A 21752-nucleotide genomic window follows, 5' to 3' on the forward strand; every position below is an offset into this window, starting at 1 on the left:
CCACCTCCACCTCGGCCAACAAAAGACCCATGGGAGGGCGGACGTGACAGGAGGGTGGGGCTCCCATATGTCTCGTGTCCGAGTTCGCCGAGTGACTCGGCAAACACCTGTCAATCACTGTCAGGGTTGGACGAGAGCTACAGTACAGCCGGAATTTGTGTGTTTGTATGTTTGAGATAGAGACATTGAAAAAAGAACAAGGGCTGTATGGGAATCAAACTGTGAAATGTGGCAGCGAGGACGGCAGACTGGCATTTATGCTGATGTCACTCTATAACAATTGTTTTTTGGAGCTCAAAGCAAAGTAAACGATTGAAAAGACATATGATCAGTCAAATAATGGAGGACAGAGTTGTACAGAAAGTATCACAAATGGAAAACCAACTATATCACAATAAAAGTGAAAACATTACATCCGAATTGAAACATAATCCGGATAACCTGCATATTGTGATTCAAGAGATGTGTGTGTGGAGAGGGGTGGGCATGCAGCTGATGCTGTCAGGTTGAAACTTTTAGGGCCGGCTCGCCTGTCAGCCTCGTAGAGAGCTTCCCAGCATGGGGGTCACATCACAGAGGAAGCTCCCAACTTCACTTCCCCAGGCTACAGTGACAGGACCCACTGGGTGTCTGGGATCGGACAAGACGTCCTGCCGAGTGGCTGTTTGGGTGCAAGCCGCCTGGCTGCATTTGGGGACAAAGACCCAGACAGCGGGGGCCAAGTACAGGGACAATAGCAGGACAATGAAGTACGGTAGGGGAGCGGGGAATTACCTGCCAATTAGGCAAAGTTAATGTGCAGAATGATGGGTGTCAACCTGTCAGAACCCAGGGAGGTGGGGGGATCAGCTGGATAAGTACCATGTTATCCCTCAGATTACACTGTCTACACACATGATCACACACACACACAAAAACACACAGTGGGAGAGGCCCACTTTCATTTTCCAAACCAATAATTTAGTGTAATCTCCTTTAGATTGGTAATAACAGTAATTTGAGCTAATCCATTTGATCCTGTACGAGCTGTTAAGGTGCTTGTTTTTTCAATATCTGCTGTTAGCCTATTAAGCAGGGATACAGTACAGGGGAATCGTATAAGAAGAATCACATAATCATATTAATACGTCTAAAAACAACTAGACGTATGCCATTTGTTTTGGTGTCTTGTGTACCTACAATATCCTAAATGTGTCTAAAACTCTTCTATCTTCTAAAACCCCTAATCTTATTCAAGGTAACAGGATGCTTCATGTTTGTTGCCTTTTAATTGGGTTACATGCATTTGCCCCATGCATTTGCACTACTCTGCCACAACTTCCAAGGATGTTTTAAAATAAGTGTTCGTGTTTGTTAAGTACACTGGATCTATCCATCTATTTGGTTTTTGATGCTGCACAGCTTGTGTCTCCACCCTTTCCTGCAGGAAAACATCCTTTGTCTTTTCAATCCTCAGTAGAAACCTTGTTCCAGTGACACATAAAGTAAAAAGTGAAAAAACACAAAAACAACACTGTGGGTCAGTGGTCCAGGAATGTCCCTCTGTGGCTGTGGTATGTGTGGTATGGTCATTGTGGGCAGCATGCGACAGTAGCAGCAGGTAGGGTCGCATAACTCTGCCTAAAGGATGATTGACAAGCAGGTGGCAGAGCAATGGTTCCCCCACTGCTGAGTAACTGCGGCTCCGCTACTTTTCAACTGATTTGGCACCAAATCAGTTGAAAAGCTGCAGTATTAGATTCTATGTGAGAATTCTCACCATTCTAATGACAATTCTATCTTATTATCTCTGCCACGTTTGTTCGCCAAAACTACTGAACAGAATTCCACAAAATAATCAGGCACATTTAGAGGACTGATACTTTGAAATTGAGTGCGGCTTGACTTAAGGGGACTTTTGGGCCTTTACAGAGGCAGTTGCTTTATTGAGTGCCACATAATTCAATTTTATAATATTTATCCAACTGACAGAATCAGTGGAAAGGAGTGGTTTTAATATTGCTCGAGCACTACCCTTTAATCTGATGACAGAGAATCAAGCTCTCAGCTTGGTGGCCACCAAACAGAAGTGTCCATTAGAACCACCACCATCTCCAGCTCGGCCAAATTCTTGACCCTGACCTCGGACCTTCCTCTTGGTTAAAGACAGAATTTTCTTTAGGCTAAAGTAATTTGTTGAGCACATTATCAATGGATGGATTTGATTTCTTGGGTCATCAAAACAAGACCAGGTCAACTGTAATAAAGGAACGAGGAAATGGAAAAACTTCTGTTGAACATTAACAGTTCTTCTCATGAATTGTGCACATTCCTTCCTCATTACTTTATGTTTTATTAGTTTAATAAAAATTTTTGTTTGACCAGCGGCTTGATCATCAGACTGTGACAGAGAAACCTGTGTTGAAACCTGCAGATATTTCTCAATGATCACCACAACCATTTCCATGAGGAGATGTGCAAAAATATTGGGGAATATTTAGCTCAGACTGGGCTCGCTGCTACTGTTACTTTTTGCAATAAAAAATGTCATTAGCTTCATTCCTGAAATAGCAGAATACGCGCGTGTGAAAAGTCCTAAGAGTTGAATCCGTGCTCCTCCTCCTCATGATGCAGGCAGAGCTGTAGCGGAGCAGCCTGCAGTGGAGAATGAGCAGGGGAAACAGGTGTTGGTTGCTAAATGTGCTTTCAGTAAGCAGAGGAATGACAGCTATGTACTGGCCTCTGTGGTTACTGGCACATTACCCAGAGCGGAGCTGACTGAAACAACCGACTGCTGCTGCTGCTGCTGCTGTTGCTGCTGCAGCTCCTCTGGCCTTTATGAATGGAGAGACTTTTACAGTGATGGAGAAAGGATTTGAGTTAAATAGCAATGAACGATAAACATAAGCTCAAGAAAAAGGAATTAAGTTATTGTAGAATGTCTTTATTATCTTTTTTTTCACTTCCTCCAGAATCTACAAAATAAACAAAGGTTTGTTTTGTTACCGAATGCTTACTACTGAGCTGAATTAGCGAGATTTCATCTTGAAAGGTTGTGAATTTGGGTCGGAGGATTGAGATCAGAGATTAACATATCTCTGATATAGCAATTTAGGAAAAATTGAAACCATTAATAAATCATTAAATTTAATATATGAGCCACACACATGAACAGCAATTAAGCAAATTCAGCTTAATTTTTATGAAAAACCATCGACTATAAAGTCTTCACTGCAGATAAACCATGTAGGATGAATGCCAAGTTTTCTGACTTTTTATAAACACAACAAACACAACGTCCAGTATGCAAACAATAAATAGTGACATTATCTTGTCGAACTTTTTGAGGACTTTGAGGCTCCAGAGCAGTAACACAGGTCAATAGAACAGCCTATTCCAGGCAGACCGGTTTAGAACGAGCACCAGTATTTCTTATTTTGAATGTCTAAAAGTGAATTTCTAAGCTCTACACAAATCATCGAGTACCCGGCTGCTCTGTGTGTGGGCAGGCAGAGGAATGTGTCTGGCCTGTGTTATGGGTGGATGTTCATGCCGTACATTGTAAACAGGCTTAAATGTTGATCTCTTCTCGTGGTGTAACTATGTATTAAAATTTGATTTAACAGCCAGCCCTCGGCCGTCGGAGCTGCTGCAGACCGTATGCTCACCACTCAGGATCGTGGACTTGCCATATGGGAATACACAGATAAACACAAGCCGTGAAACTGTGACTGTTAAAATGCCTCCTTTTTTTCTTCTTTTGCCTCCGGTTCTGATTAAACATCCTGAAGTCATAAAAGTGAAGCCATGCAATTGTTCAGGGTGTTCCTTTGTCTGTGAGAAAATACCAGTGAGCTGTACTACGAAAATCACTGAACTGGTGAACCATGTTAGATGGCCAGTTGATCCAAACCAGTGTTATGCAATACAACATGGGGTATATTTACTGCTGCAGCTATGAAATAATGAATGCAAATGAAAAAAAGGCAAGAAGGATGCTAAATCATTCTATCAAATCCATAAATCAACACAACATGGCTGTGTGTGAGGTGAGAAGTGTGTTTCGAGGGTACGAATCAGAATCTATGCAGGATTTTACTGATTTCTTTCTTTTTGGCTTTCTTGTCACACAACTTCACCTTTTTGGTTCGGCCTTACGACTCTCATCCATCGGGATTTCAATGTGCAAATTTCATTTGGAAGAAAAGTAAGAGGCCCATTCAGTAATTAACAGACAGATATTTGTGTTGCAAGTTATTAAGATAACTTTGTCTGAATATTGAAAATTAAGCTAATGAAATGACATAGAAAGATCAACATTATGACTCCTTCCCCAAAAAGGACAATCTTCGCCCCACTCAAGATTGTGACTCACTCAAAAAGTGCAAGTTTTGGCTTCATTTTCAAACAACACAAGGGAGTGGAAGTGCATTGTCTATCTTTATATACAGTCCCCAAGTGGCCAAAAATCTATAACTACATCTTTAACAGATTATTTAAAAGATGCAGCACATGAGGAAACCGATAAGCCTGTTAAAATGGATAGTTTGATATATAAGTTATGTTCTGTAAACGTGTAAACAATTGTCAATTATCATCGCCTGTTCACTGGAGCTCTTCCTTCCTCTTCAGTTTCTTATTACCTCCTCTCTTGTGCTGTGACCCTTTATGCTTCATGGTATCATTACAGCTCCATCCAATCCAAATAAATTAAATGAAAGTTTAATGATCTAATTTAATCTTAGATTGGAAAGTTTATAGAGATTTAACGGTGGTCCTGTTTGAACCTCAATTACACATTGGACCTGCAGCATTCGGTTGATGGGAGGAAATTAAGGAAATACCAATTTTAAACTGATCCTAATTTCAACACTGATACAAATACTTGTTTTGAGGGGCTAAACATCCGCTGTCTGCACTCCTTGGGTGTCCCTCCTCGTATTAACAAGGAATCAGGTATCATTTAAAACAGAGAGGAATCAAGCGTAATCAGCAGGACAAGTGTTCTGTGAAACCCCCAGCATGCTTCATTAGGCTGCCCTGTTGACACAAACAGAGTGGTGAAAGCTGAGCCTTTCACTAATACCCCTAACGCCCCTAATACTCGCACGAGGATGGCAAATTAGCTCTAATTACCCTTGTGATTTGTAGGCGCGGGGCTGGAAGTGAGAAAAAGATGTTTGAGGTCAAAACAGAGGAAAATTGAGTTAAAGGATACGATGGAGCTGGGAGAAAAAAAATCATCATATTCATCAAATACCTCTTGTATTGTTTCTTTTTTGTCTCTCCTCTCCTCTCTCTCCATTCAGGCAGCTGGTGTTATGTTGCTGATTGTGAGACTAATCATCTGCTCAATTACTCTGGAATGTGTAGCTGGGCCGTGTTATGACTGATTCCTTCTCTCTCACTCTTTCTTTTCCCCCTGTTTTGTGGACCCTCAGCCTGCGACTCTGCCATTCTCCTGCTGTTTCTTCAGCACTTGGTTTAATTTGGTTCAATTCAATATATGTATTCAATTTATATTTATATCTATATGAGCAGAGTGAAGAGGTGAGTAGTTCAATAATCTGAGGACTGATCTGGCGTCATAACAAATTCTAACAGGGCTCATCAGGTCAGAAGAAAATGTGAATTCCACAAAAAGAAAAAAAGACATAACAAATCTATTTTTTGTCATCCCTGAAAAAAAGTAATGTGATTCTCTGATACAAAAAGGAAATAAATATTGGTTACAAAAGAGGCAATCATTGCAAAGAGGAGATGCCCCAGGTTGGCTTCAGGCTCCTCCATTGCTCATTTGATGTATTTTGTGTAAGGGAGAACTGTTGTGTGTTTGTGTGTGTGTGTGTGTGTGTGTGTGTGTGTGTGTGTTTACCTATGTAAAAAAAACAGATTGGATTGATTTGAAAAGATGTGTACAATGTGTTTATAGAAATGTTTACAGATTCTTTTAAGAAATTAAATGCTTTACTGTTATATTGTCAGTTATAATAACACATTCTATGCTGGTGTCATCAGTTACTGCTGTGAAGATCGTCAATGTCAGCACAAAGCGTAAAGTTATTTAAACTTTAATGGACCACTAATGCTACACATGCAACATTTCCTAAACCTCTGGCTCGGCCATTTCTAATGGACATATTAATTCACTCCCTTTCAGCTCTCAGGTCTGTGTTTCTGTATCTTCAGTGCTCTTCCTGCAGTGGAAGTGCCTGTGGAGATCCTCCAAGGCTGCCAGCGGGACGCCTGTTAGCATATAACTGCACTACATGCTGATGCAGAGGCTACATGCTAATGCTAATTAGGGGTTCGGAAGAAGAGGAGGGAATATTGCTGGAGAATATTTCCAAATACTCTTCCTCTTGCCATGTTTTTTCTCCATTGGCTTCCTGAGGCCGGTCGTATTGAATGCTCAGATAGAGGAGGTCACAGAAAACATCTTGCAGCAAAGCGAAAAAACTGTAAGGGAAAATATGAGTTCGCTGACATCTGAACGGATAAATTGCACCTCACAGTTTGCTTCAGTTTCTACTTTTTGCTTTAGTTATCATTTTATATTTATTCATTATTCCTTATTTCAGAGGTTGTTGTGTTAAAAATGATTCATATGGATGTAAACATATCCATGTTAAAAAATGTAACCTCCAACACTGGGACCTTTTCCATAGAGGACATTTTGAAATATTTATTAGAGCTGAATCATAGCTGAATTCCATTTAAGTGACTCAGGTTAAAGGTTTGTCCACACTAATATTGTTTATCTATAAACCACATCACAATTTTCGGTTTACCACCTGTTTCCACACTATTCCGCCGTTTCTGAGCTACTAAAAGTGAGAATTTTGGAAAAGCTGCTGGCCCTGACTTAATTAAAAACTCTGTGGTTGTGTTTCATTTTGGATCAAATAGTCTAGACATCCACATGTACTTCCTGATTAGATGGCATCAGTAATGACTTGATTACAAAGTGTAGTTAAACCTATCTCCAGTAATGGTTCCACCTTGTCGTCATTCCAAGTAAAGAAATCCCTGATCATCCTTTTTAACTTTCTTGTTCATCATTCGTAGCATTTTCTGCGACTCAGTGTACATCTGCTTCCTGCTTACAGCGACATACGAATAAGAGTATGCATGAATGGTTATATCATACAGATTTTCAGGTGTTTAGGTATGAATGAAGATTACTTCTGATACAGAGCGATTGTTATTCTTCAAAACGGTTTTAAAATGAAAACCTTTTAGTGTGGATGTAGCCTGGTAGTTTGCACGCAGCCTCACTGACACACTGTCTTGTCTTAGTGGGAAACTTGAAAAGAACATGATCCAATGTTTATATAAATGGCTCACAAGTAGGTATAAAAAAAAAAAACTCCTTCTAATTCATCATGAAGTTTGTTTCACGTTGGAAGAGGAAATGATAAAAAAAATTATCTCATTATTTCCGACCCTTTTCCATGCAGGTTCTTTATTTCAATGCGTCATGATTTACTGATATTTTGGACAGAAATGCAGTAGCTGAGGTCCAGATTAGAAATATACTGGTTAGCAGAGAATGAGATACTGTTTGTGTCAGAGGAGGCTGGAATGTTAGTGGACTACGCCTTCTGATCATACCACCTGGTCAGACCACTCACCACACACACACACACACACATACACGGCCACCCATGCACAAGCTCAGGCAGCTGTTCATTATGATTGGATGGGTACAAATAAGTCCGGTCCTTGCACCCGATCGAGTGAGCAGCATCCTCAGAGTTCAGTGTCAGTACATGTACATTGTGATCAAGCGTTAATCAATACATTTTTCAGAATCCAAATCAGTAAAGATCTTCATTCAGACACTCAACAGAATATGTATGAAAAACCTGAATAAAAAACTAAACAAAACTGTTATACCTGAAACATGTCTGTGCACGTGTGTGCGTGTGTGTGTGTGTGTGTGTGTGTTTGTGTCTGTCTCTTTGTGTAGGTATTTGAGCGTGTGAGTTTTCTGCTACTATCCGAGAAACTTCCTGTCCAGACAGGAAATGCATTCTTTGGTATGTGCTCATCAGTCTGGGATTGTGTGTGTTTTTGCATGTATGTTTATGTGGAGACAGACAACAAACCTGTCATGGTACCTTTCAGAGTTATCTGAGGAATGCAATCCACTTCCACTGGTACAATAGGTCAGCTCCTGTTTGGTCCATTGTGCACAACTTGTTGTTTGGCAACAGACCTGGTACATGTTATTGTGTTATTGAGTATTGCAACCATCAAAACAGTGAGTATTACATTAGGCTTTTTGTAGATAATTTGGATTGTAACCAATACCAGTAAATAATAAAATTACTACTTGTACAACATATTTTAAGAGTTATTATTGAGTTACATTTCACTTATGGAACTTTCCAGCATTAAATATTGCCAAACTGCTGACATTTAAGCTAGCTCTGGCTAACGCTATACAACCTAAAATCAGTTATTGGCTGCTCTTAAATCAGTGTGGGCCAATGGCAGTATCACAGTTTCATTTAAGAGAAACTAAAACACGTGGTATCAGATCCGTACATAGATTTACGAAATCGCAGATGCTCGACTCAGCATTTTCTGCAGTATCAAAGACATTTTTGATGCTAGTATCCATATCGGAACATCTCTGGAAGAAATAAGAAAGTAATACCCAACAAATCACTATCTCTTAGGAGCAGAATTTTTACATATTGAACTTCCAGTAAGAAGCAAATAAATGTTTTGTGCATGCTCCACTTGTGTTTGGAACAAATTAGAACAGTCTGAAAAACAACTCATTTCCAAATACAGCTTTAAATGTTTAACAACTTTATTTCACTACCAATATTTACAGTACACATTACCCAAGAGGCAAAAAAAATTAAAGTAGCATTCAGGCAACAAATTAGCATAAGTCATCCAGCAAACATAGCATGGCAAAACTGTACACAAAAATAAAATTTACAGTTATCGACAAACATACTGTACAAAAGAACATGTGGATCCAAATGAAGCTCTTGAAACAGAACCACTTGGTCTCACATTGCATCAAAAATAATTTGGTGCCGACAATGAAGAGGAGGACTTCCATCCTTAAAGCTAGTCGAGTGTTTTCTTGCCATTTGTGAAATTCTTGACCTCTGACCTGCAGCCAAAGCATTAGATCGCTGTCAGTTCAAGTCCAAAGCCTGAGTTAACCCTCATAATAAGTTGATTGGACAGTGCAGGACTCATAGTCAAAGCTACAGTTAGCATTCTCTATCTACAGTTACAATACAGTGCTGGTGTCGCAGCCATACATTGATAAAGCCACAGAATGGATCCTTTTTGGTGTCAATTCATTCTTCTCAGTTCAGCAATTAGAACCAAACTGACGTCTTTGCTTTGGTCTGATCAAGAGCTGCAGAGACAGAAAGAAAAATTCAGATTATCATTATGCTTTTTACTGCTGTTTACAAAGATTGAGTTCATGTGAAGTCAGACAAGTGCTCAGAGCTGCATTGTTTTGTTGTATCTACCTGAGTCGTATGTCTCCAGAGATCCATGAAGGGCTGACGGGCTCCATGTGACAGACGTAGCTGTTACAGGACTGTTGCTGCCAGGATTCATCTCCGTCTTCACCCCCTCACAGTGTGGGGAGCCCCCAGGGTTTGCAGCTGGCTGACCCTGGTTCCTCACACCCGGAAGCAGCAAAGGACTGAACCTTGGATCCAGCGCTGGGCTGTGGGCCGGGTATGAAGGGAGCATCGGGTGGTGGTGGTGCCGGGAGTGGATATGGGCGTGGGGGTGAGGATGGTAGACGTCGTGGACGTTGGGGTAGCCGCTCGTGCTCTGGCTGTTCAGGCTGTAAGTCCAGCTCTCGGGGAGCGTGGCCGGAGGAGGGAGGCTGGCCTGTGAGAGCATGTGTCCGGCCCACAGAGCTCCGTCTGGGTGATTAAAGGAAACAGGGCTGGGGCAAAAGTCTGGGTGGACTGAGACCGAGACAGATGGGAGGCAGGGACTGGTCTGGGTTGGATAGGTGGTGCTGTTCCAAACTGAGCTGCTCTGGCCCTCAGAGAGAGAACCACCATCTAAAACAAACACACAAACAAATAAGCACTTAGACACCACTCGTTTTCAACAACTTACATTTCAAATGTTACATTAACTCAGCTTTGATGCTCCTCTCACCTTTCCATACACCGGCGGTGGCTGAAGGCGACTGCTGAGTCACTCTGATTGGCTTGGTCTCACTGTTGAAGGCGCTGGACTGGCTGAGAGCTCGGGAGAAATGTTCATCTATCATATCGCCAATGTCGCCTTGGAAGTACGTGAACAAAACGCACCGGGAGCTCAAGTACTCCGCCTCGGCAGGTTGAGTACTGTCCTTCAGCTCTGAGCTGGACATTGATCTGCGGCCTCCTAGCTCGCGTACAGGATCGGGCCGGAGGCCCTGGTCCCTGGAGGGATGCATCCCTCTTCCTGGTCCTTGGTGCTCCTGCTGTTGCTCCATACACTCCTGCATCTTACTGTAGACACTCAGCTTCCTCTGAGAAAGACAGAACAGAGATTCAACAATGAGGATTAAACTTCACCTCAGTAGAATAGAGGAGCTTTTACAAGAGCATAGACATCGTTTTAAGACGAGTTAAATCAATATACTGAAAGAAAAACTTTAGGCTAAATAAAATGTAACTTTAAAAAACCATAAGTTTAGGTAATTAGTATTTATTTGATCTGGGTACGGCTGAGGTGTTGTTTGAAAAAAGTTTCCTTTTTCCCATACTGCTCTCCAACTATTTGTGAAGCTCAATGTGCCTCATCTACATTCCTGAATGGCTGCCATTACATCACCATTTGAATAATAGGATTAATATTTGTGTGTCATAACCTTGATTCAGGTTAAGAGCTGGGTGTGTGTGGAAGACATAAAAAAGTGAAGAAAGGTGAAGAACGAAGGCTTTTTGGGAATGGTCACATTATTAAGGTTTTTTCTTGAATAGCACGTTATCCTCATAAAGCCACTTCAGTCTTATCTTACTTTTAGCTGCTGTGCTGTAGTACATTAAAAACTTTCCTTTCTGTCAGGTATGATCAGGAAATAAAGTACTCACTCCTAATCCTAAATCGCCCCTTGTGTAAACCTTCTTCTGTTCACTAAATGAAGTTGTGTCAGTGTCCCTCTGTCGCTGCTCAAGTTGAGCGACGAGTCTCTCACCTGTTGTTGCTGATGGTGGTGGTTGAAGTAGGTCGCCTTGTACGCCGCTGCAGGGAGGTAGTGTGCTCCATAGCTTTGGTGGTACATCACATCCAGGCAGCTCATAGCGACGGAGCGGAGCGCTTGTTGGAAAGTGGAGAAAAGTCGAGTGCAGGAGACAAACGCTACTCTCCCCGAGACTTCAGACGGGCTGTATTCTCCGAGCCACCGGTGCCTCCATATATGCCCAAACGCGCACAATGGCCATGTCGTCCAGTTTGCATACACACAATGCGCCTCCCGCTGCGCTCACAGCCAGCACCACGCAACCCGGGGCCACAAAATGAATCAAAAACGCTATGAGACACACACAAACACACACTGTATCCAGAAAGACACCCCCTTTTTTTTTCCTCTGACAAGTTTTAGACCGCCTCTGATTGGATGAATGTTCCTTTCCCCCTTTTCTGTCTTTCTGTTTTGGAGGGGAGTTATATTTAGAGAAGGCTGGGGCCGTTTACGCACGCCCACCGGGGAAGGGCCAGGCCTGCAGTGGAGGAGCAGGGCTCGAACACAACTCCGCACCTTAAGGTCCTTTTCCCACTGCAGGCTCCCATTCATAACTTTTCATTATGTACTTGAGGTATTATGCAACCTCTCGTAACACCTATTAGTTCATGAGACCGCTAACGCCAGGACTGTGTCAAGGCTAAGGGTCATAGTCAGGATTTTAGAAGTGCTGTGGTCATGAGTCAAACATTTTCTACCCAGAAAGTAACAATATATTGGTCGTGAAATTCATACACATCCTGTAGTAAAACATTGGAGATCAAACATCTTATCAAACCGGGGTCCCTGGTCTAGTTTGTGTCAGATAAGGCTTCAGCTGATTAAATTACCCAACAGGAAGTCTAAATCTAGTTTTAAAACTACTAAACTAATCAGCTATTCTATTTAAGCTCACTGTCTAAAGATTTAACTTGAAGAAATAGCCAATTTAAAAGAAATGTGTTGCACCAAGTGTGAATGAGACCATCTGCAGCAGCAGGTGCTGTTCAAAGGCAGGTGCATGTAAGCCAGTTAAGGTCATCTATGGGGAACTATTTCAGTTTGTACCCTTGAAACAAAAGGTAAAGGTTACTAAATAAAAGGGGTCACATTCCTTTAAAATTCTTTCATATTGATTTAAAATTCTTGCATATTGAAACTCACTGTCTCGTGTATTCAAACCATTGTTGACCATCATTCCTCTCATGCTGTGGCTGTCATGACATGTTTAAAACAGCATGAATAGGATAGTCCAGCTTATTTATTTCTGTCTTGTTTAACATGAATGTCAGTTGTTTCCCTGTTTGAATGAATGGCCCTGATTGATTGAGAACCGTCTGCTGCCACCTGCTGGTGAGGTCAGTGACATTACATCATTGTCAGTGTCAAAATGAGATTCAGTAAGAGGTCCAAAGAAGACTCATCCACATCATCCATTCTAGAAGCAGTGAGACGTTCATGTTTAGTAACGATATGACATCACTCATGATACACTGACATGAAGACGATGTAATAAAACTCACCTCTTACAGGACGTCTGTACAAAACAATAAAAGGTATTTCATCAATACGTTCTTTAAACTATTTAACATTAATTGCTTTTGTCATTATAATTGATTTGTATATATGTATCCATGCACTGTTCTTTAAGGCTAAAAGAAAGTTAAAAAAAACTCAAACACTATGAACAATAAGAAAACACCATGAGAACATGAGATACTGACATGCAACCTCAAAATAAAACAGGAAGCAGAGTCCAAACACAAGGAGATTGTGAGACCCTGACAAATCAATAATACAAATACAAAAAATCGAACAAAAGTTCACAGAGGAAGATTCATTGCACAGACGTTTTGAAGCCAACTACCATCCTTGAGCACTTTGGATAAAAGGCTGACCTGGAATTTGCCCAGAAAACTGATCAATTGGACTGGCTATTGTGTTTGACATAAAAACAAAGAGAACCCACAGGTTCATAATGGTAAAAGTCTTCAATATTTAAACATAAAAGCCAACTCTAATCTAATCTAATAAAACAAATGATCTAATAATAATCTAATAATACAAATGATTGTCATTTAAATTGAGACACCACCATTTATTTTTATTAAAAACCATAATTGTGTCAGTTAATATTATCTATTCATGTGATTTTACAACTTTGACAAAGACTTCTGTGAAGAAGACCTATAATATTGGGCTGATAATCAATGGTTTGGTCACTTTTTCTAAACAAGAGGCCGATCTGTGCAGAGCTTAACACACAGTGCACATTCAGGCAAACAGAGACTTTTTGGTCTCAATACATATATTATGTGTTCATCAGAGAGCTGTTACCCACTGTGGGGAAAGGTAAAGGTTTAGGAAGGTGAGATCTATGATTAATTTCATGACCATCAGCTACATGCTGTTGTTGCCACATTTGTCACTGATGACGCTTCAAGGACTAAACGACAACACGGTAACAGCAGCTCCTCATTTTCCCTCATGTTTTATTTACATTGATTTCTTAAAGGCAACATAAATCATTTTAAGCTGAAGACAAGGAAGTGGGGCAGCAGCTTGGAAGAAAATAACATGACATTACAAAATAATTATTGTTTCATGGAAAGGGATCATGTAAAAAAAACTGTCAGTCAACATTTTGTTAAGATAATGAGGGTGGAAAACTGAATCAAAAGTATATGTACTTGTTTTTAATTAGTTTGAATAGTAAGGACTGAAGAGTTAAATATGCATGCTCTCTTTGTGTACTTGAAATTGTGTATAAACAATAGTAATAATCAATATGTCGTAAAATCACTGATCGGGTGCACAAAGAACAAGCAATGAGAGAGATTCCATCATATCCATCAAAAATGTTGCAGAATAGTGACTTTAAGGATTGTCATACACAGCCGGTACCATCCTCATAAATCATTCAAATGTTCTACTGTCACCTGCATGTGTTGACCTGACAGATCACTCAGTGTGACAGCATCAGCAGACAAAGAGACTGATTACAAAAGCACGCTGAGCACAGTTTGTCCACATCTCCATCTAGTGTTCTCACGGAGGAAGCCTCGTCCCTCGCCGCCTGCGCCTGCTCTGGAAGTGGGGCAGTGGAGCACACACAGGGATGCCCACAGACAGAGCAGGAAGCGGGAGGGAGGATGCACACTGTCAGAGAGTGGTCGCACACACACACGTTTGTGCACACCCTCGTGCCTCCGTGCACAATTGATAGGGAGTATTACACACAAGCTCTCTGACAGAGACGCTGCTGGACCTGGGGGGTATTCCGCCAAACATCTGGAGCAGCCGGTGCCTCTCCTCCTCTGATCCTTAATGAGGCACAGAGTTGTTTATTAGTGGATGTTTTAGAGGGAGCAACAGAGGGAGGAGAAGATTAGGGACGAGACTTAAAGTGGAGTTAGTGAGCTGTTGGTTTATCCTGCTTTAAAGGACGAGGGACACCTTCAGTGCTTCAGATCTAAAGAGATTTCACGTGCTTAGTAAACTTCCACCCCTTCAGATCACAGACACTTGTTCTCTCTCTGGGAGGAAGGATGTTTTTGGGGGATAGGTCCCAGGAAACCTGAAAGAAACAGGTCACAAGAGTTGTGTCCCAGATCTGAGTCTCAACGGTAACAGAAGAAAAATCACTGGAAGTCCAACCCTTTAGGTTTTCAGACACTGACAAAGAAGAAGACAATGTGCATCACATTTAGTCAACCTCCTTTTCAGCAAAAAAAAAAAAAACACACCACGCAGCATCCTGCCAAATGATTTTTTTAACCCTGATTAAAAGATTGATCCTTTTCAACCTGACGCTGCGCTCCTGAGGAGGCAGGTGTGAGATAATGCTGAACGCCAGTGATGATGATATCTCACATTAAGCAGAGTGCAGCATCAGGAGTTTTTGTGGTACCGTTGCTTCGGCTCTTCTGCCCTGGAGAGAAATACGGACTCACGCACACCTGCCTGGGCCGAGTCTCTGGTCGATGGTTGAAGGGATGATGACAGGGGTGATGATGAGGGAGAACATAGTCAGGGGAACTAATGAATAAGGTCTCAGGTCTCTTTACCGTACAATTGGTTCGATCACCAAAAGCTATTTCTGACTGATCTGAAGCTGCATATCTTTTCTTGCGTTGAATATTGTTGAATTTGTGGTTTTTATTCTTATCCAACAAAACAACATGTACATATTATGGTGTTGCAGCATTAGATATGAAGTTGTCCAACACTGTACAATTAACAGTTTAAGTGCAATTTTTGTTTTCGTGGCAACACACCACGACAACAACTGTGCAGACTCTTGCTTCAAATTATGTCAAAACATAATTTCAGGTACATTTTTGCAATATAGGAGGAAGTGGTGTCAATCGTTATGGACAGTGTATGATATGTGCTAAGTGTGGCTGTTTGCTAGCCTCAACAGGGAAAGAGACATCACTTATTTCTGAATCCATGCTTAGTTTTTCCTTTATAGGCTCCAACCAGCACGGCCTCATTTGATCTCACTTGAGACAATAGAGATATATACGGTTGATTTAAACCAAAGACAATGACTGACATCAAGAGGAAATATCTGTCCAATAACCTAACTTCGATATTGTTCTATTATTTCTGCCTCTACATTGAAGGTGGAACATTATCTGTTATAAAAGCCCAAACCCTCATAAAGACTTCAAAAGATGGCGCCCTAACCCTGGCACACCACAATAACACATAACCCGGCTTTCTAATACACATTTTGTGAAAAAGAGATTTTTCATAGCCTGTTGTCACTGCTTTATTAAAGCTGCGCCCTCCAGAAACACTCCTCCTCTAGCGGGTGTCAGAGGTGGGGGAGGAGCGCAGACATTAAGGTCTAATTAAAGAATCATTAGTGCATCTCAGAGTGACGCAATAAGAGGGGATTTTTATTCACCGTCATATTCAGAAAACTCAATATACATAAAAAACTCTTTTGCCTCTCATTTAGAACTGAGTCTTGATGTATAATTCAGTGCAGAAGGGACAAAGAACAACATCGTTTACACTGTGGCGTCGCTCTAATGAGGAAAAAAAGACCGTCATTTGTAAGTTAATGGAAATGGAATTTCAATGTGAAGTCAAAGGAAAAGAAAAAACACCAATTTATCAAACAAAAGCTTTTCCCTCTTCATTATCTCAGTGATCTCACACATTCACTTTTAATTGGTCGAAGCCATTATTGCGCATTTTAAAAGTGGAAATGATTAATTGCAGACGCCAGACAAAGAGAAAGTGCTTCTTTCATAGCGTGTCTGTACAGTCAGTGGTTGCGCCTTCCGTCTGTTAACAAAGTGACCAGTGGATGTTTGGACTGTGTTGCTTGACCTTCTTAAAAAAGCAGATAATTGCTCGGTCCATCGTCCAGATTCAACTCATGTGCTGCATGTGCAAAGATAATGGAGACGGCCCTCGCTGCCCAGCACAAGTTAATGAGATGATGGAGACTCAAAGACAGGGTCATGTTTATGCACTTGACAGATGTGTCCCCCACCCTCTCCCCCACCTCACCCATTAGAGGGTCAATCCTCCTTTAAAAGAAAAGCTGGGTTTAGATGTGGAACCCTGAAAATCCACTGCAAATTGGGAAAAAAAAAAAAATATATATATAGGGACATTCGAGATTATGTTGGGGTTAAGTGTGAAATGAGGCACACGGCTTCCTTCCCATAACATTTTGCTCTGTCAGTTTTCAGAGATAAATGTAGATGTCTGGTTTAAACAACGGCATGGGGAAGAACATGGAACAGACTCAGTTATCTGTGACAGTAATAATGTGCTGTCTGGTAGAACAAAGAAAGTGATGAATGAAAAACCTTGAATAAATGGAGACACAATGGAGAAGCTGTTTTCACTATGCTGGGCTTGTCTTCGCCTTTTTCATGCCCCGGTGAAAATTTACTTTGGGGCCCCTGAAATCTTGATGATTCAATCTTTTGTCCCACCTTTGTATGGCTAACAATATTACTCTTATACAAAAGTATTTGAAAAAAACTTTTTATAGGAGATAAATACTCTTGTGGAAAACCAATAAAAGAAACTCATAGTTTTTACTCGATGTTGCGTAAATTAATCTTAGACCTAAAACAACTCATCCGTTTGCTTCCCCATTGTTTAATGTGTCTTAAACAAGTAAACTATTGCACTGGAGAAACAAAGGAGCATTCATATTTCAACAATAATCATTTATTAAAAAAATTAAGTGAACTTTTGTTCTTCCAGCTTGAAGATTCTCATTTGAAAAATGTCACCTTTCATTACAAATAACTGATTGACTGCACAAGGATTACACAGGAATTCTCTTTTTTTTTTTGTTACAAACACATTTACGTCTTCCCCATGTAGCATTCAGAGTACTGACCATTCACAATACTACCACATGTACAAGTACATAATATCTGCATGTACTACATATTGGACATATGTTTCTCAGTGATCTAATGAACAACTCTTCCTTCTTTGTGTCTTTGCTCCTCACACAACTTCCAGAACCTCCTCTGCAGATCAAGGGAAGGACTCGTCCTCCGTTGCCCTTCCTCTTATAATGACTCTAATTCCCTCATGCTAATGGTGTGTCTGAGCCTCAGCTCCTGCTGGGACCACCAGCCTACTTCTCGTGGTCACAGCCCGGCCCGGAGGCTAGCAGGACGGAGCATGGACTGCAGAGACAGAAGAGAGAGAGAGCGTGGAGGGGGGGGTGATAGAAGGTTGTGGTTGGTTGCATGTAGGATCTACCCTCAGACAGATTGGCCTCCTCAGGCTAAGAAGGACCTGTGGATAAAAGAGGGTGTCATTGATCCGTGCACGTGTGTGTGCCTCGCTGAGTGTGACATCCAAAATTGGCGCCAGCAGCAGATTTAAGCAATAACACCTCGCTGTTTGACCTTACTCACAAAAACCAACAGCATGTCTGCAACATTAGTGTGTGTGTGTGTCTGCACAGGCTCGTGTAAAACTCCATACCAGCATCTAACTGCTACATCTGCATGCGTCTGTGTAGGTGCATGTATGTGTGTGTGTGTGTGTGTGTGTGTGTGTGTGTGTGCCTGGTGGGAGGCTGAGGTTGTGGGGGGGTGGCGATGATGATGAACAAACACTACAGGGGAGAATAAGCTCTCATTACCCTGCAATTCCCTGATGCTGCACTGCGCCGGTGAGCGCGACTAGATTTGTCCCATGGGCAAAAATGAGTGGAGTCACTCACTCGATTTATTAGACCATCCCAAACTCCCCCTGTACCCTCTGCCTCCCCCGCTGCGATCCCCATGTCGTCCTGCCTCTCCCTGTGTCTTCCCACTACGCCGCCGTCTTCCACATGTCCTCAATCCACTCGAGTACTTAGTCTACTGCTCCTCATGAGAGTGGTATCAATCTCTGCATCTAACTTTTTAACAAAGAAAGCGAGATAATAATAGAAAGGGATAAATAATCCCTTTTATTACAGTGACAGTGCCCAAAAGTTAGAGAACTTTGCGTTCATCCTACCTGGTTCATCTGCAATGGAGATTTTGGAGTAAATATTTTTCATGCAATGAAAATTGGGTTTATATATGGACTAATCTCGAGATATGCAAACAATATACAGACAGATACACATTTGTGGAGGTTGATAGAGATGATTGATCTAATCTTAAATCTCTGATCTTTGCTTGATCAATATTGCCCTGTAGCTCCAAACTTTTTGAAACCCTGTAAACTTCATCCTCACGTCCCTCACATCCCTTATCTTCTTTCTTTTTCCCCTTGCTCCTTTGCTGTGATTTTGCCCTCTATCCTCCTCTGTCTATTATCCCCCTGGTGCTCCTCGTGTCCTCCCCACATCTACCTCTCTCCATCTGGGTAGCAGTGAGGTATCCATCCATCACGGAGAAAGGAGAGTTGTTGAAATCCCGTGCCTCCCATCCCGGATCATTTTCGCTTGGCGTTTGCATACAAACATTATTCAGTCTGTTTATGTGTCAGTGGCACAGAGAGGAATGCAGCACACAGTTGTAGCTGTACCTTATATCGATTTATGCGTTATGAATATGGGAATGAGATACACAACCTGCAGAGGCCTGAGGGAGCGTCATCAAATATTCTATTGCAAATCACAAAATACAGAAAAATAATGGAATCTGTGATTCTGCTGAGTGTTGGGGACATTGGCCCTTTGTTACCATAAAAATGATGTCTGTCATTGTTATGGATATAAAGTCGTTGATTTCTGATGAGACGCTGCAGTTTGTCAGTAGATTCAAAGTTATTAGGTGGTTCATGTGTGAGAGTTTATGTGTTACCATAATCTAGGTGTCAAAACTACAAGTTATTACGAGGAACTCTGGCAATTTGTTAGTTTGTGTTAGGAATAAAAACCGATGAAATGTTGTTTGGTGCAAAATGTCTGCTCTTCTTTGACAAAAAAAGAAGAGAAGGAGGAAGACCCATCACTCAGTTTCAGTTTCCGATGTCCATCAATGGGTTCATCTGTGAAGAGGATGGAGAAAAAACACCCATGTTACCAGAACACAGCAACTTTACGATCATCTAGTGCGAGGATTTGTGCGATTTGTTCGATGATACCTCAGAGCTGAAAAGCTGGATGTGCTTTATGACTGCGACTCCCACTGATTGTTTAGAGATCTCATTTCACACTTGAGTGTCTCTCTCTATCTGCTACTGGGTGTGTGTGTGTGTATGTGTGTCCATACACTCTGTAGTTAGTGCCCTAACATAACACGTCTGCTTGCCCCGGGCTAGATCACAGATAGAGGAGGAGAATAAAAGAGACGGATAGATGCTGAAAGTGGAGGAAGAAGCAGAGATAGCGATTGAGAAAGAAAAGGATTTCTTAACATTTGTTCCTTGTAATTAATAACTTTCCTGAATTGCACTTACAAATACAAAATATGTTGCAACAATATGAACTACTTGTAAAGTCAAAAACTTTTTTTTCTACTTGGTTTAGAGAAGCCTCTTTGGCAACAAATCTTCCCCTGATTGATTCTACCATGCATTGATCAAACTCCAACACACCTATCAGATGTAGAGAAATGCCCTAAACCTAACCTGAGTATTGATTTACATGTTGTTACAAAGTACCAGTGAAAACAGGGGCAGATAACAGGCTCTGTACCTGCAGGCCCTCTGGGTGCTTGGGGCTAGATTTATCACCACTGGGGCCCTCTGATGATGAGGCCGTTTAGTGGGGGTCCCTGCAGCCCTCCACTGATTAGCGCCAGACATCTTCCCTAATAACCTTAACAAGAACAACGCCTCAGGACGACATGCCGATGCATACGGGCGAGAGTCTGGGCGCGCACGTGAACACACACACACCCACAGACACACACACACACACCAACACACACACCTCCTCGGAGATAGAGAAAAGAGCTGAGGGCTACCCATCCTCCTCTCCCCCTCCTGAAAGTCACCCCTCTCTCCTCTCCTCCGCTCCAACCATAACTTGGCATCTCTCACTATTTCTGAGCTGAGAGCCATCATCTTCTCTACTGCCTCCCCCCAGCCTCACCACCACCCCCACATGTGACACACACATGCGCCAAATTGAATTGGTTATGGTTCAGGAGTCCCACCGCTGGCCCCTAAAGTTGCTCTCAGCCTCAATATAAAATAAAAACAATGTACGAATATATGAATACACGCTGACTTGTAAGGAAGCCGCTGTCTTGTGGGGTAGAACAGGCGAGGAATAGAATTGAGAACACAATTTATGATGCTTTGAGAAGCCATGGGGAGATTTTGTTGACAGGGTTTCCATCTGTGAATTGTATCCTCATGATAGTTTACATATTTTTGTGATGCGAACAACGTCATCTGCTACTAACACATGCACACAGACACACAAATGCACTTCGAAGACTAAAAGGAACAAATGGAAAAAAACTATTAAAACATCAGTTTGATCAAATATCATATAAATGTAAAAAGTAAAATTCATTCACACCATAAATATGTGACCCCATTCTCAGTCAACATGACTTATGCTCTTGATTAACCTTATCATTAAGCACATTTAAATAATGATTGTTTCAAATGAACAGGGTCTCCTTTATGCTGCATTCAGTAACCGTAAGAAATATCAGTAATATCTTGCTGATGACTATATTGTAGTATTCTTTCCTTGTATGGATCACCAGAGCAACTATGGTTTAACAATTGATTTGAAATATCATAACCAGAGATTACGGTACTTAAGAAACTGATCAGACATCCATCCTCCTTAAACGAAGAAATGTCGAATAGAACACAGATGCATTCAGTATTCAAATACATTTTTTAATGTGAGATCTGAGATGATGATTCAAGTACGAGTGATTATTTTTATTAAAGATTATTAACTTCATGCAAGGAATACAAAATAAACCAGAATTTATATACAAAAGTTGCAAAAGAAATAACACTAGGCTTTTAAAAATAAAACCCTATTATAAAAATATTCTTCAAGATTTTTGCATATCCTACACCTGTGTAACTGTATCATACAACATAAGCACCTTAAGAACATAATCAGTCATAACTGTCCAGATTAAAA

At 41.3% G+C, this 21752-nt stretch overlaps 1 protein-coding gene across 1 annotated transcript; it reads right to left on the reverse strand.

The window, feature by feature from the left end:
* Positions 1–8785: 8785 nt before the first annotated feature.
* Positions 8786–11598, reverse strand: vgll3 (vestigial-like family member 3). Its single transcript, XM_062401845.1, has 4 exons — positions 11171–11598; positions 10144–10501; positions 9492–10043; positions 8786–9373 (listed from the first exon to the last, which is right to left on the reverse strand). The coding sequence occupies exons 1-4, from the start codon at positions 11273–11275 to the stop codon at positions 9333–9335; spliced, it is 1056 nt and encodes a 351-aa protein (XP_062257829.1). The 5' UTR covers positions 11276–11598; the 3' UTR covers positions 8786–9332.
* Between the last annotated feature and the right edge of the window lie 10154 nt (positions 11599–21752).

The sequence above is a fragment of the Platichthys flesus genome, chromosome 13, assembly GCF_949316205.1.
Source record: "Platichthys flesus chromosome 13, fPlaFle2.1, whole genome shotgun sequence".
Taxonomy (NCBI): domain Eukaryota; kingdom Metazoa; phylum Chordata; class Actinopteri; order Pleuronectiformes; family Pleuronectidae; genus Platichthys; species Platichthys flesus.